General features: G+C 34.1%; 1 protein-coding gene across 1 annotated transcript in view; it reads right to left on the bottom strand.

Moving 5' to 3' along the window:
* LOC140446678 (ovochymase-like) overlaps nt 1-9,946 on the bottom strand; it is a 97,060-nt gene extending 87,114 nt beyond the window's left edge. The window contains exon 1 of the mRNA XM_072539273.1: nt 9,794-9,946. Within this exon, the coding sequence (XP_072395374.1) occupies nt 9,794-9,860 (67 nt within the window). The 5' untranslated portion in view covers nt 9,861-9,946. The remainder of the gene's footprint in view (nt 1-9,793) is intronic.
* Nucleotides 9,947-17,957: the final 8,011 nt, after the last annotated feature.

Consider the following 17,957-nt stretch of genomic DNA (forward strand, 5'->3'; position numbering starts at 1 on the left):
AGGGCAAAAATACGCATTATTACAACTTATTATGCAAGGCAAAATCCGAGGAAAGCGAAATGTGGAAGGACGAAGAATATCCTGGCTTAAGAACTTGAGGGAATGATTTGAATGCAGTAGTGCAGAACTTTTTAGAGCGGCAGTCAACAGAGTCCGCATAGCCATGATGATTTCCAACCTTTGATAGAAGATTCAACTTAAAGAAGAAGATAACAATAAAACACTTAAAAATTTGATTTTAAAACTTCCACAAAATTTATTATAATATCTTATCACTACATCTGTTTCGGTAGAGTGCCTTTCTCAAGTGATCTATTTTTGGTATGTGTTTACATTATTTATAGTCTTTAACTAAATAGGTTAAGGAGGTATCATTCAGAATTATGTCTGTATTTTTTTTTTTTGTTAATTTTCATAGACCCCTTTTTGTGCTTTTTAGGATGGAAGAGCCTTTTCTTTTATCCAACAGGAGGATTCTTCTAAGCGGCGTCCATTTTAAATAGCTTTGAGAACCTTCTTGTGTTTTGTTTGTCCAGGAGACTCATGTAAGTACCCCTTTTGCTTTACTTTTTGGTAGTTACCCCATTTCAGTCCCCTTGTCATCCCCTTATTCACGACCCAGTTCTCGTAATAGACCCTGAGTAGCCGATCGCAAACGTTCTGGTTTATTTTGCTTACCCTATCTCTACCACCGCTATTTCTGTCCCCAATTTTCAACCCTTTATATTGATACTCTATGTAGCAGGCAAAATTATCGTTACAATATTAAATCGTTTCCATAATAATTTTCCTAGAGTATCAGAATAAGATGACATCATAAATATTGTCCACTATTTCTACTCAGAATTATATAAAACAAAAGAGGAACCACCAGAAGAAACTAAAAACCAACTTAAGGCTAAAATAAAAAATGTCAACTCAGAGCTACAGCCAGAAATAAGCAAATCAGAAATAAAGAAGGCTTGAAAGAAATGAAAAACAACAAATCTCCTGGAAAAGATGGAATAACTGCAGAGATGCTGAAATATGGTGGAAAAGTGGTAATTAATACTCTACATTCCCTTTTTAACAAGATATTAAAAGAAAAAAGAATCCCAAACAACTGGAAGGAATCCGTAACCATTATCCTACACAAGAAAGGGGATAAAGCAGATATAAAAAACTACCGTCCTATAACACTCCTCAATGTAATGTATAAACTCTATAAACAAAAATTTTAACCAATAGATTGACGACAAAATTCGACGGATGCCAGTCGAAAGAACAAGCTGGTTTTAGAAAGGGATTCAGCACAAGTAGCCATTTACTAAGTATGAAAATACTTATAGAACGAGCAAACGAATACCACATTCCTCTATATATAGCGTTCGTAGATTTCGAAAAGGCTTTCGAAAAAAGGATATGAAGGAACACAATCAATACAAATAAATAGAGGCGTGAGACAGGGTGACATAATATCACCGAAACTTTTCAATCAAGCTCGGGAAGATATTTTTAAAAGATTAGAATGGGAAGAAAAAGGTATAAAAATTTGTGGACAACGCTTGAACCATCTGGTACGCTGATGACATGGCATTGATAACCGATAAAAAAGAAGAATTATTTGAAATGATGAAAGAACTGGACGTAGAAGCTGAAAAGATAGGCCTTAATATGAATTACAGCAAGACCAAAATCATAACAATTACAGATGAAGACATCACAATGAGGATCGGACAAGATGAAATAGAACAAGTTTAGGATTATATATATCTGGGTCAAACTATAAAACTTAACAAAGAAAACCAAACAATAGAGATAAAAAGACAAGTTAGACTGGCATGGGCGGCATTTGGCAAACTAAGCTACATTCTTAAAAACAAGAGATATCCACAGCATCTTAAGACCAAAGTATACAATCAATGCGTACTCCCTGTTCTCACTTATGGTTCCCAAACGTGGACATTTACATAAGCAAACATGGACAAAATCATAAAAACCCAAAGATCAATGGAAAGACAAATGTTGCACATAAGATTAAAGGATAAAAAGAGAAACCAGTGGATAAGAGAGAAAACAAAAGTGAGGGATGTTAGACAAGAAGTTGCAAAATTGAAATGGAGATTTGCAGGACACAATATAAGACAGAAAAAAGACCAATGGAACAAAATTCTTATAAGTTGGAGACCGTGGGAATATAAACGAAGCACAGGAAGGCCCCAAATGAGATGGGCAGATGATATCAAGAAGCACGTGGGTTTTAGGTGGATGACTATAGCGACAGACAGAGAAGAATGGAAAAGGATTGGGGAGGCCTATGTCCAAAGATGGATCGAAGGAGGCTAATTAGATAGATAGATCAGAATAGATATTTTTCTTATGTCTCGTTATAAAAGATGCTTATTTTTTAATTAAGAAATCCAGATCTGTAATGATAGATAGATAGATTTTAAAAAATATTGAAAACGTGTTTTTTAGTTTTTCGATCCAGTAAATTTCGGGAAATATTCCGCCGTCCTGCTTCTTTTGGCACATCCTATAATAATGTAATAAATACAAAAAAAAATAAAGACTTACTTTTTTATGCGTTTTATAGCCACGTTTATACAAATATCTACTCACATAACAATTTTCCACACTGGAACATATATATTTAGTAAAAACAAAATAATATTTTTAAATTATAGATACAAAAAACAAACAACATACCAGATAAAAGAAATATGAATTAATTAACATCACCCAAACAAAAAACAAGTTCTATATAATTACTTGATTAATGCTTTCAAAGACCTCTAAAGTATAAAGATAATTATTTCATTTAAGTGATAAATCGTTACTAAAAACACCTAAGTCACTTGTATACTATAAATAAAAACTAAAGATCAAGTGCTTTGGTATACTCTAGTAAATAACCGTTTTTCTCGTCAAGAAGGATTTGCATGAAAATTTGGATTTAGCCTCTGCTTCACTTTGGGAGACTTTTTTTTGGGAGATGAAAGCCAGTTGTTCTCGGGAATGAATAACACTTCATTGACTAATTCTAAGCACTCAGTCAATACTTTTTAAGTTAATAACGAGTAAAAATGTTCATTTTTTAAAATACAAACCACGTTTTTAGACGGTTTTTCGCAAATAACCTAAATCTACATATTTATCGATATAGAACAGATCTACCATTGATCATATATCATCCATCAGATAAATATTAGAAAAAACGACGGAGTACGGCATAGGCTTCCATTATATCTTCGTAGATTTTCGTAAATTGGTAGAATTAATTAAAATGATAATGAGAAAAAGATTTGAATTTAAAGTGCGAGTACAAGGGGATCTTTCAGAACCATTTATAACTAACAGAGGACTGCGCCAAGGAGATGCGCTATCATTAACGCTGTTCAACCTAGCGTTAGAAAAAGTTATGAGAGATTCGGGGATAACTTAGCAGGTACGAGATGTACCCCAGTATACAAATAATGGCATATGCTGATGATATCGTGATTACTAGACGAGCTCGAAATTAAGCAGTTGAAGTTTTCACAAGTATTAAAAACGCCACAAAAAACATAGGACTTCTGATTAACTTCCAGAAAACTAAATATATGCCGACTATATCGAGAATGCAACAAAATAACTTAAAAATGCAACTTGAAACTATAGAAACGGTGAAAGAGTTCTGCTACTTAGGGTCACTGGTTGACTGCAAAAACAACCGCTAAGGTTGTTTGGCTAACCGCTGTTTGGCCAAGGTCCTCAACTAAGAGCAAAAAATATGTCACAGGCAATAAAGTGCAAATTTTATAAAACAATAATACGCCCAGTGCTTACATGTGGATCAGAAACATGGACAATGATGACCCAAGATGAAGAGATACTATGAATATTTGAGAGAAAAGTATTGAGCACCATATCTGGCGAAGTTAACGAACAGGATCTGTGGAGAAGGCGATATAATTTCGAACTCCATAGACTTTTTGGTGATACAGATATCGTAAAAGATAGGTGAGCCACATTATGCAGATGGGCGAAAGTGATCGTTTTAAAATAACCATGCTAAATAGGCCGGTCGGAAGAAGAAGAAGGGGGCGACTTAAACTCAAGTATCTGGATATGCAGGACGATTTAAGGGATATTGGCGTAAGGTAATGGAGAAGACATATACTCGACAGGAAAGGATGGAAGAATGCCTTTAGACAGGCCAGAGCTCACGGAGTGCTGTAGTGCCAACTGATGATAATGAAATATTTATCTAAAAAAATATTCTTAGCAAAAATTTAGCTTACAGAAACAAAAAAATTGTGTATTTATGAAGTCTGTAGACCCAGTACAAGCAGAATTGGAATTCAGAAGAAGCAGGTTCTTATTGGTCAAATTCAAAATCGAATATTTTAACGTGAAATAGCCAAAACATGAAGCACATTTTGGGGAAAACTCACCAAAACTGTTTGATAATATTTAAACTTCATTTTGTTTTCTTTTTAGTTTCTAGCATCAAAACTAATCTTAGTTACACTCAAAATAAAGTTGGTCGCTTTTTTGGTAAAAACATCGTCAAAATCATTCCTAATTAGCACCCCAAATAAAATTGATCGTTACAGCTTTGCAATTTACTTTATGGATTATTTATATAGTCAGTAAGTTTAACCGGTTCAAATTGCTTATTTTTAAAAAAATTTGATTTTAAAGTTGTAGAAATTTTTTTTTAAATTTAGAAAAATGCTTTATTTTCTTATCTTAAAACTTAAAGAGTAAAAAAATATCGGTTTTGCTTTTCTGAACATCTTGGTTTTATTTTGTTTTTCTGTTGAGATAAAAAATGTTTAAGATATTGCTGTTCAAAGTTTACATACACTCGTGATTAGAGACTTTCAACTACAACTCGTTTATAAATAATAAATTTTAAATATTAAAATTTATTTAAATAATCGTAGTGCCCTTAAAAAAAACCTACAAAATGGTTTATACATACTTCATAGCTTAAAAGCTATCAGAGTTATGAGTAAAAAACTAATAAAATAATAAGGGTTGTTTTTTAAGTTCAAATAAAATAAATTCATAGCATTTTGATTAAAAAATATATTGTAATTATACTTTCAATAAAAAAAAATGCTACACCTATTCAAATTTCTTCGCAAGGGCTGGTTTTAAAAAACGTAGAAATTTTGTGATAAAAAATTAAAACAGTAACGTAAAGTACCTAATCTAAATTGAATGTCACTCTATAATTAAATTATTTTAAATTGTTTAAAATTACAATTACATGATTTTTTTCTAAAAAATAAAAAAGCAATCAAGGGCACACATCCAATTCTGAAGTAGAGGGTAAGTATAATATTCGCTATGTGCAAGTTCCGAATAGCGACACCTAGTAGCATAAATCAGCGAAGGTGTTAGCGCTATTATGTAAAACTTAAAATAACTTAAACCTATTTATTTAATACAATCATTATTGGAATATATATATATATATATATATATATATATATATATATATATATATATATATATATATATATATATATATCAATAATTAACTTGAAGTATATTTTTTACGTTTGCATTTCATTATTTGACATTTAAGATTAAGGTTATGAGGTTATTAAAAGGTAAACATTGTATCTAGTAAATAAAATTTATTATTAAATTGCAGTATTACTATTAATATGGATGCAATAATAAAAACTGGATTCCAGAAAATAAATCATAAAATATCCTTTCAACCAACTATCATCCACCGTAAAATATAGTTAATAATTGCATATCATATCAATATTTTGGGGCGACATTAACGCCCGATTTCAGAATGACAACCTAAAGTACATTTTAACTGATATTTATTTTAGACTAAATTGCATATTTGTATCTTTTTTCAATTCAAACCTTTCAAAGAAAGATATACCACATTGGTTTAAAATAATTAATTCTTCTCCTGTCACTGTCATTTGGGTGGCGTAATGCGAACTTGCAGAAATATTTAGCATTTTTTTTAAATTAAGAAAAAAATAAAATTGTAAACAAACTTGAACCAACATGATTATTATTAAAATTTGCACTTTGTGAACTTTAATTTAATGTCCACTGTCAAATCCACTCTTCTCGTTGCATTAATTTGTGCTTAGAAGTTAAAAACCGATAGAACTTGAATTTACTATTTTTTGTTATACTTTTAAAATTTATAACATAGCATTTTCAAAATCCAATTTTCTTTAATAACTACTTATGAAATATGCTAATGAAGTTGCAAGATTTCACCGCTGCAGGCGCACGATCGTTTCTCGTATCCCTCCAAGTACTTGCACACGGCGAATATCCAAATTTTCATGCAAATCAGAGGAGACTAATCTAGGGGGTGGGATTTAGAGGAACCTGTTCCTGGCTCAGATTCTGACGAAGATCTACCCATTGACAGTGAGTCTCATGAAGGTTAAGATCAACAGAAACATTCTTTGCAGAGGGGGATTTTAAAAGAAATCTCGAAAGGGTAGACTCTAAAGAAGAAGGGAAGCAGAAGTCAAATTCAGATGACGACCAGTCTGACACAACCATACACAGAGACTAACCAAAACATGATATTCCAAATCGAGTTTTGTAGTTCCTTTGGCAGAGCAGCTTATAGAACATGGCAGATATAAGGACAAAGTGAAGTGACGCATGAATGGTCACTCTGAAAGACTACGCAAACGTTAAACGAGCATCGTGACTGCCGGAGACCATTTTTCAAAGCAAATTTCTACCAGGTGGAGATGCCATAGATGTTAATTATTATATGCTATATGTAAATTTTTGGGAGTCTACTCTCATCCATTCGTCTTACATGATTGTACCACATCCTCTTACGCTGCCTTCCCCATCTTACAATATCTTGAATTTTGCACTGCTCTATGACATTTGTATTTCTCACCCTGTTCCTTTTTGTTTTGCCCACCATTGTTCTTAGAGTTTTCATTTCGGCAACCCTTAGCATCTGTTTCGTTTTGTTGGTATCTTTGCACACTTCTATCCCATATGTCATGATTGGTCGTATGCAAATAAATAGCGAAGAATATAATTACTAAGGGACAAACAATTTGTGCAAAGAAAAGAAAGTGCCAAGCTTTGTTAAAATTCTCTTTTACGAATACTGTACATTTTCGCTACTCTTTAAAGTATATTTGGTTAAAAGCGTGATTGTAAACCTGACAGAATCATGTCTACATAAAAAGAAAAAGAAGAAGGAGATATTATGTTATAATATACATACCTATTATTTTGCTCTTAAGATCAACGCTACTGAGACCAAATTTATGGCAAAACGCCAATAACCGATAATCAATGCTATCTCGACAGACAATGAAAATGCTATAGAGCATATCACATTATTTGTGATACCCGCTTTTATCAACAACATTTTTGTCAAACACAAATTTTCTATTAGCTTATAATTTTTCACTTTCCCTTAGAGGGCATAAGGCTGATTTTACTTTATGGTGTAGAAACTTACTTTCTTAAGGTTAGATCACTAAACCGCATTGAGGTATTCGTAATATGGAAATTACGGAAACTCTAAGAAGTGCCATGAAACGCACATGCCACGAATGAAGTAATTTTATGAAGTGCAGGTTACGAACAAGAACTTCTAGGCATATTTAAAAAAAAATTTCTTAAAACTGCTTAAAAATTGCTTGAAATAACAGAAATGACTGTATTTCATGTCATAGCTGGAAAGAGTATTCTACGTAGAGAAACAAGTGAAAATATAAGAAATACATGTTATATAGACAATGTTAATGGGTCGTTGCTAAACAGAAAAGATAAGTAAAATGAATGTATAAGCAGCTTAAAAGAAAGAAGAATGGTAACAATCGGTCGAGATAAATCACCAACGGAACGAAGAAGTATGGGCCGAAAAAGGTGGAGCGACAATCTAAACGTTGATGCAGGTGGATGAATTTATTTTAAACAGGCATTTGTCCTAGAATAAAGAAAGAAGAAGAATCAAAATTTTCTACCATGGCCATATGCTTATAGGAATCAAATACTATATCTTACTGAATAACTAATCTTTCAATGAAAGGTACAGGGCTCTCAGGCTCGGGAAGAAAACATTTGTCATTCAGCCAGATGCAATAGATTCTCTAATCAGACAAATAGACAATCCTATCCCTAATAAAAAATAAAATGCCCACTGCATGGTAAACTAAATAAAGAGTATTTACAATGGGGACTGAAGATAAAATTGAGTATGCAGTAATATGCCACAAATATAAATATCTTGGGTAATTAATTTCAGAAGGGGGCAGCGACGAGGACATTAGAAATGAGATAATACTAGGAAACGTTGTAATAAGACAACAGCAACAGGTAATTTGAAAAAGGAATATGAAAATGGGATTTAAAAGACGACTTACAAGAGTATTATAGAAGTCATTGCAATATACGAATCACAGGTATGGAAAATTTAAAAAAAAAACGAAAACAGATTAAAAGCACTCAATTGGATTTTTGGCAGTTGGAAGAAAGTCACTACTAAAGAAATAAGAGCGAGATTTGAGGTTGATCTAGATAGAATCAAAAATACATTGATACCAAAGAAGATATTAATACCATACAAGCAAAAAGACTAAAGTTGTACTGCCTCTTAAGGTGAATATCAAAAAAATATGGTTTTTAAAATATAAAAGTGGAAGCCAGATCATCAAGGGAAAAGAGGCAGACTTGGAACAAATCAGTGAATGATGCCATGAGAACCAGAAACCTCCAAAATGATGGTTGGGGAAATAGGGAAAGGGGGCGGCTAGAATCTCGGCACTAATATCAATGAGAGTTGGCATGCAACCGCAGAAATTAAAAGTCTAATAGAACAAGCCCGAGCTGCATTTGTTAAAATAAGAAACGTACTTTGCAATCACTATCTTAGTATGAATCTATGCTTTAGAATGACATATTGCTTTGATTGAAAGCGTGTACTTTAAATGGAGATATACTTAAACGCTTGGAAGCCTTTGAGATGTGGGTATAGAGACGACTACTAAGAATAAGCTGGGTCGGCAGAGTTAGAAATGAGGAGGTCCTTGGACAGCTTCACTAAACACAACTGGTCAATATAATAAATAAACGAAAACTGAAATACTTCTGGTACACACGTAAACATGGTGCTAGTAGAAGAAAAACATCATGGCTAAAAAATTTAAGAGAATGGTACGGAAAACCGACTATATCATTATTTAGAGCTGCTGTATGGAACTAGAAAAAGAAAGAGGCTAGAAAGTGGGAGACGGATGGTGTAGAACCAATCGTATATGAAGACATAGAAGACATAGCTACTTCAGAATTCAATAAAAGGTTTTCAGAAAAAAAATAGTATCTCAAGAAAACTATGTCATCATCATCATCATTTGGCTCTACAACTCTATGTGAGTCTTGGCCACGTTTACTATTTGCCTCCATTGTTGTCGGTCCTGAGCAGCTATTTCCCATTAGAAGAAGAAAACTATGTCACCCAATCTAAAATTTGTACAAATCTCACGAAAAAAAAACGCAATAAATGCGAAAAAATAAATCAACTGTTTTAATTACATTATAATTTTAAAACTATAGTAAATAAGAGACATAGTACGTACATATTAACATATTACATAGAATTTTATTTTTAATTATAAAAAATTTTCAAAATTGCGTATTTTTGTATTTTATAAAAATTCTGCTTTTGAAACACTTGTTTTATTTTGTAAATGTATTTGGAATATTTATAAACATTAATTAAGGCACATGTTTATTATTTAAAATGTTATATTAGTTAATTAAGCAAACAAAGTAAATAGAAGTAATTACTTACGTGAGAAAACCCCATTGTTTTCAAAAATTAACACCAACAAAACACACAAGTAACTTCTGATCAACATTATCACAGTCTTACTAACTTAAACATTAACGGAGACTAACTGCCTTGACTTTCTTGAACCAGACTGGATTGTCTTCACCTCACGGTTATTTTATATCTCGATTTTTATATCGATTCATAACTGACTCTTAATGGTAATTCCAACATTACTTGTTTGTTTTGTAACGATTTAGGTGGCAGCTTGTTGGCACTGTACAGTCTAAGGTTGTTTGTATTAAATTTTTGTTTATATTTTAACTTAGACTGTGTATTTATTTAAAATGACAAGAAATCAATATTAAGTTCTTTATTAAACAATATTATGAAAAATATTGGTGAATTCTTTAAATGTACTCACAGTATTAGTATTTATCACGTAAAGTTTATTTGTCAGAAAATATCAGAATATGCTATTAGCCCATGGATTTAACAAAAATATGAAAACTAAATTAACTTGCTACTGATTTCGAGTGTTAAAAATTATTCTCGGGGAATTTTGCGGATGAAGAGGAAGTAGTTTTAAGAAAAATACGAGAAAATTTATTCGGATCAGAGAAAAATCTTGAGCGTTCTGAGAATGTGACTTTGGTGTGATTCAGATATTGCGTTTATCCAAGTATATTTAGTAAATTTTACATAAATTATGTCAAAATAATTAAATGTGTTGTAATAGTATTTAAAAAGTGTTTAATGATGGATATGTGAAATATCTTTTAACTATTATCTGCAGTTAATTAAATGAAAGAGGAGAACAAAACAACATTGAAGAAGAATGGAATGTCATCCAAACGAAAATTACAAATATGGCAAAGGAAATATTAGGTGAAACCTCAAGCAAAAGAAACCAGGAATGGTTTGAGCAAGATTACCAACAAGTAATAAATAGCAAAAATGTAGCTAGACAGAAATGTCTACAAAGGGATTCCCGATTGAATAGAAGGGCATATGAAGAACTCAGAAAAGATGCAAAGAAAATATGTAGAAGGAAAAAGAGAGAAATATTGAATAGAAAATACAACAAATTACAGATTATAATAACAGAAGAGAGACTAGAAAATTTTACAAGGAAACCAAGCAATACACCCAAGGATACATGACAAGATCAACAGTTTACAAGGACAAAAGTGGGGCAATTATCAGCGAGAAAGAGGAAATAATGAAAAGGTGGAAGGAGCATTTTCAAGAGCTGTTAAACCCAGAAAAAGAACAAAACGAAGATGAAGAAATAATTCACCATACAGCAGAACAACTAGTTGAGCAACCAACATTCGAAGAAACAATAAACGTCATAAAACATCTAAAAAATAACAAAGCACTTGGCACAGATGGAATAACTGAAGAACTGATAAAGAATGGTGGACATGCGCTATGGAGGCGTATCCATAAACTAATCGACAGCATATGGACACTAAAAGTCATCCCAGAAGATTGGAAGTAGGAATCATACTTCCTATGTACAAAGGGGGAAACAAACGACTCTGCAAAAATTATAGGGGCATAACAGGGTTTTAAATGTCGTCTCCAAGATATTATCAGGGATTATATACAGCCGCCTGGAATCGTTTTTGGAAGAGATGATTGGTGAATACCAATGTGGCTTCAGACCAAAGAGACCAACTATAGACCAAATACATATGTTAAGAGGTCTACATGAAAAATGTGTTAAATATAACATACCTATTTACAACTTGTATCGATTTCAAACAGGCGTTTGATGGAGTAGATCGACAAAAGATGTTAAAGCAATTATCTATGTTAGGGATACCCAATAAGTTGGTTAAACTTATACGAATGACTCTGGAGGGTTCCAAAGCTATGGTGAGAATAGATGGAGATATGACGCAGGCCTTTGATATTATCACATATGGATGTGAACGTGGACACTCTCAACCACTGATGAAAATCAACTGAGAATATTTGAGCGCAAAATACTAAGGAAGATATTTGGACCAACTCAATGCAGCGATGGTTCGTGGAGAATTAAAATGAACCACGAGCTGGATCAACAAATGCAGAGCGGAGATATTGTTAGATTTGTAAAGTCACAAAAACTAAACTTTCTTGGTCACCTAGAAAGAATGCCAGATAATCGAGCTGTAAAAGTAGTCCAGAGATGGAAGCCCCAAGGAAATAGAACAAGAGGAAGGCCCCGTAAAAGATGGATAGACGACGTAGAGGGGGATCTTAAAACTATGAACATCAGGCAGTGGCGAAGGAAAGTATCCGACAGAGCAGAATGGAAGAACATTATTAAGCAGGTTCAGACTTACAAAGGGTTGTAGCGCCATTAGAAGAAGAAGAAGAAGATTATCTCCAGTTAACGGATACATGTGTCTATCTAACTAATTTTCTACTGGACCAACAATTAATATAGATAATTTAAACATATAGTTATAGAGGTTTTACATTCGATGTTGGCCATTTAATATTCCTTCTTCTTCTTTATGTGCCGTCTCCAATATTGAAGGTGGCGATTATGGTGCCAAATATTTATGTGTCTTCAGCTGTAAGCATGAGTTCTTTAAAGCCTAGTTCTGTTTGGTTTCTGATATTACGTGGCCGGGACCATTGTTTTTCTTCTAATACCTCGTTTCCCCTCTATGTTACCCTTAATAATCAATTGATTAGTAGTATTTTTCGTTACGTAGCAAATGACACAAACAGTTGATTTTTCTTATTTTAATCTTTCTTAGTATAATCATTATCATCATCAGTGGCATTACAGCTCGTTATGAGCCAAAGTCTTCTTCAGAACAATCTTCCATTCGCCCCTGTCTCTGGCAACTCTTCTCCATGCTTTAACTCCGATGGATTTTAGATCATCCTCTATGTTATCTTGATACCTAAGTTTTGGTCTTCCTCTGGCTCGTCTTTCCACTGGTCCTCTTCGGTCGAAAATTTTTCTGATCGTTGCATCTTCATCTCGCCTAATTACATGTCCTACCCATCGAAGGCGTGCTAATTTAATATATTTTACAACGTCATGTTCCCCAAAACTTCTATATAACTCAAAGTTGTAGCGCCTACGCCACAAACCTTGTTCTTGGATTCCTCCATATATTTTTCTTTCTATTTTTCTTAGTAGTCAATACCGCTGTTATGGTCGCTTGTGTTTTGTGTCGGTTAGAACGAGAAATCTAGATTCATCCTCAGTAAGTAATTAATTTGGTTCTCAACATTTTCGTACTATTATCTATAAAATCGTTCATCACAAATTTCACTGGATATTTTTAAGAAGTAAAATAAATTTCCTATGATTTGATTTATTCGGATCTACCGTAACACATGTCTATCATACGGACCTAAGAATGACAGGATGGCGCATGGGCCTTGTTGACTAAGCTGTGCCGGGGTCTGTTGACTAAGTCGGCAAACCCCAACTATCTAGATAGAGTGTTTACGGACCCCTAAAAAATACTGCAATTCAGCTATGGATAACTGAATGGCGAACAATCCAGGTAAGACATTTTTCATATATGAAGTTCCTGGCATTTAAAACTGAGTCTGCCTCTAGCTGCTACGCCAACCAGTATAATGGCTGGGTTTAGTAAAACAGAGATATGTCCTCTGGATGAGGGTATCTTCACAAAGAGTGACTTCTTGTCAACATATGTGACAGACAGGGCTACACCAACAAATGAAGGAGGAAACGCTTCCGAAACCAACAGAAATATTTTAACATTGGAGAAAGCAAAAATCAAGGAGAATCCATCGGAAATTCTAGAACATTTCCCAGATGTCAACTACAATTTGTCTGCAAACATAGTTGTATCAACAAAAATAGAACCTCCAAGTTCGATATTGCTTTCCTTGGAAGAAGTAAGGCCGTTTGTTAAAGCAGGTCTTTGACAAAATCCGAGAAAATTACGGAAGAAGAGACAAACTGCTATTTTAACCGATACTCCGATAAAAGATGCTCTCGCGAAAGAATGCGAAGACAGAATGCGAAAGAAAAGAAAGGTCCACATAAAAGAAAAACATACAACCAAAAGAAAGACGTACTTAGAAAGAAAGAGTACGAAAATTAGAGAAGGTCGACAATTTCTTTTTCGGAAAGAAATTCCGATTTCATCTACGTCTAAAACTTATTATGACCCTATATTCTAAGAACATGAGGGTGAAACTGAGTGCTTAGTATGTGAAGAACCCTATCGAAATAGCACTAGAGGTGATGACTCGGTGCAATGCTCCCATTGCAGCAGATGGGCTCACATCAAATGCACGAACAAAGGTAATATCACTTTTTTCATATGTATCAATTGTAATTCAGATGATGTGTGAGTTTCGTTTTTAATTGTTATATTTTATTAATGTAAAATGTAAATAAAAGTAAAAAATTAAATCTGTATTTGTTTTTGGATTGTATCTCTATTATTACCCTTATGATAAAACTAAGAAAATATTGAGTCTATTAACCCCAGGCCGTTAGTCAACTAAACCCGTATCCGGGGTTAGTTGACTTATTTTGCAAGGCAGTCAAAATTTACTTGAAACTTTTTTCTACGGAGAATTCGAATAAATTGAAAATGTACGTACAATACCTGAAGGTGTATAGAACCAGCAGACATACTTAAATTTAATAATATGCATTAGACCAATAATGGCATACGCAGCAGAAACACGACCTGACACAGAGAGGACAAAAAGGATTTCAGAAACAGCAGAGAGAAACACTTAGAAACATTGACAGCAAATCACTATGAATCAGAGCTAGACGTACTGATATATTACGTAGATGCAATGTGGACACCATTAAGGACTGGGTAAGAAATAGAAGAGTAGAATAGATCGATCCTATAAGTCGAGTAACAACAAATAGAGTAGTAAAGACGGCAAGAGACGCTTCCCCAACGACAGTTTACTGGAGACATATTGAAAACAGACAGAGTCCTGTCTACATAAAACAAAGAAAAAGAATAAGAAAAAACTTTCTAAACATTGGTTTTTCTATAATGTCTCTATTAAGGTCCCAACGCCTGAGATGGGCTGGATGGTCACTTACGTAGGCTCCCTAATTATCGCTTCTTCTTCTTCTTCTTACGGTGTCTATCTATTCCGGATGTTGGCGATCAGCATAGCTATCCTAACTTTACTTGCAGCTATTCGAAATAGTCCGATTGTAGACGTACTCGTATTAAACCACTTCCTTAGGTTTTGAAGCCAAGATATTCTTCTTCCTGGTCCTCTCTTTCCAACTACCTTGCCCTGAAGAATGAGTTGCAATAAGTTGCACTCTTTGTTTGTCTTAGTGATCTCGCATTCATTGTCCGTTCTACGTAGGACTTTAATATTATTCACACGGTCCTTCCATGAAATTCGTAAGATGCGCCTGTAACACCACACCTCGAAGGCCTCGAGCTTTCCTAAAAAAGCTTCCGAGAGCGTCCATGCCTCTACTCCGTATAATAATGTAGAAAATTCATAGCATCTGATGATAGAGATTTTGGTACTAAGTGTTAAATCGTGACTTCTGAAAAGAGACTTTATCTTTACGAACGCTGATGTTGCTTTCCCTATGCGTTGTTTTATTTCAGTAGAGTGGTCCCATTGGCTGTTCATATTAGTACCAAGATATGTGTAGCTGATTACCCTATCAATTGACTGTTTGGTTACTAAAAGATGTGTATTTAATATTTCGCGTTTACTAGCTACCATGTACTTTGTTTTGTTGGTATTAAGATCCAGCCCATATTCTCGAATTATGTGATATGCGCGACATCATACCAATTATCGCATTGCCAAGTTAATTTGGGAGGAGATTTCGATAGGGATAAGGCCCTTTGGATGCTTACAAATGAGGTGGAGAGATAACATATGTCAGATTTAAAAACAATGGAGCTATTCACCGACTGAACTACTATGGACAATCGTTTGAGATGCAAACAACTTGTGTAGTCAGTCAAGCCTCATTCCAGGTTGCATTGCTACGAGAAGAAGAAGAAGTCTATAAGAAACTTCTTCATTTGCTTTGCATAAATACCAAGACATTTTTAAAAATGTTTTGAAAACGTTTTATTTTTACCAAGTTTCTATCCTATGTTGCTATCGATATGTGTATCGCAGAGTAGATCACGCAACTTAAATAAATCTCTATATTAAGAAATTATGGCTTTAATTTCTTATTCCGGTTTATGCCTACAATAAATTTAACATCCAAGGTATTTGTAATAATGACCCTGGTCTAATATCTTTTACCCTTATAGTTAAAGGAACTTTCTACCTCTTTTGAATTACATGAACCTTGGTTTTTTCTCGTTAATTTTATCTTCCCAAATCTATGTAAAAGTTTGTCTGTATCAGTTAGTTCGACAGTGTCATCTGGATATTTTATATAAGAAATTTATTCTCTACTAATTTTTATTTCTGAAGATAGGTGTTACCAAGCTTCTTTAAATATCAGATTCAAGTAAAGATTAAACAACATACACAAACTTGCAGGAAATAAAGCACTAAAAAACACTACTGCCAATTTTACACATCAAAATGTATCGTTGTGCAACTTTTTGGATTCGATTCAAGAAAGTGTCAGAAAAGTTTGTGAACAAAACTCATGGTGGTAAAATGAAAATTGCATTTTCTTTCTACGACCCATTTTAAGTTTCTTATTAATTTTCATTATCATTTAAGTTAATGTTCTGTAGTAAGATTAACATTTTGTTATGTTCCACGTGATCAAATTTTTTTTTTCGTCTTTATAGAGAATCTTCAAAAGACATCTCAGTCCAGGGCGCCGCCTGGCTAACTTTAGTGCAGGATTCATTCTTCGTACTCCCGGCGATAGTTCCCGAGGTAATTTAAAATGCCCTCTCGTCGCCGAGTCTACGCCGAACGCCTACCTGCAAAACCAGACACTCCTCTGTCATCCAGCGATCCGGAAGCGGAATGGCCGCTGTAAGGCCGGCATCACTTCCGAATCACTACCTTTATTCATTCATTCTCCATTCATACACATCCACACTCTATTCATCAGCAAGGTGGTTCCCTGTCTCGTTCCAGGTAGCGCGTAGAAGACACTCATCGCTCCTAGTTCGGCATTATTTTCAGATGGGCATTTCCTCCTTCCCCACAGTCTGACTCACGCATTCCAACTCACACAGTGTGACCCACTTTTCTAGCTTCACCTTTCAGCATCATTCACTCTTACATTTAGTGTTGGTTTAGCAATCTTTCTTCCTCTTCCTTTTTCTTGATCACTGCACGGATATAGCTGTGTATGTTAGTCCAAACTAATTTATTTTCAATCATTCTCTCAATCATTTCTCTCACTGTAACAAAATTCACACCTGTCCCTCTCTCCATTCTGTTCCTTTCCACTATCCATCTGCTGCAATCTAACATCGTATGTGTCACAGTGTCCGAGTATCCACAGTATAGGCATTCATCTGTATCAGCCTTTCCGATCCTATAGAGGTAGGCCCTAAAACACCCGTGTCCTGTGAGCACCTGCGTCAGGAAATAATCCAGTCGCCTGTGGCCACAGTCCACCCAATCTCTTATGTTCAGGATCAGCATTTTCGTCCACTGTACCACATCTTCCGTGTTGTTCCATTCTTCTTGATCAAATGCCTTTTCAAAATCGACAAAGTATACGAAAACATCCTTTTGTTAGTTGCAACACTTTTGCAACAGTACTTGTAAAGAAAGCAAAGCCTCTTTTATCCCCATTCCGGCTCTGAATCCAAATTAGTTGTATACCACTTTTTCTTCACCTTTTTTTGTATAATCCATTGTGAACTATTTTAAGTACTTGGCTAATAAGACTTGTGGCGGATTAACTGTTAAGCGGCTACTAAAAAATCAATATAAAATTTAATTTTTTAAAAATTCCATTACGTCAGTTCAGTGAGATTTATTCCATATAGAATTCCAAGATGCTTTGAAAGGTTTAAAGTCAGTGTAAGCTTGAAGAGAAACCGAATATAACCGAAGAACTAAGTCTCCGGAGGATCATAGTTAAACAGGTAAAAGAGAATGATTAGACTAACCTGGAAAAACTTACAGTTAAAAGAAATATAATGGCATAAGAGTCATACGAGAACGATTTAAAAATGACTTAAAAATGAAGTAAGACCTACTTGGCCGTAAATAACCAAATACAGTGGAACAATAAAGGCGTACT

The sequence above is a fragment of the Diabrotica undecimpunctata genome, chromosome 7, assembly GCF_040954645.1.
Source record: "Diabrotica undecimpunctata isolate CICGRU chromosome 7, icDiaUnde3, whole genome shotgun sequence".
Lineage (NCBI taxonomy): Eukaryota > Metazoa > Arthropoda > Insecta > Coleoptera > Chrysomelidae > Diabrotica > Diabrotica undecimpunctata.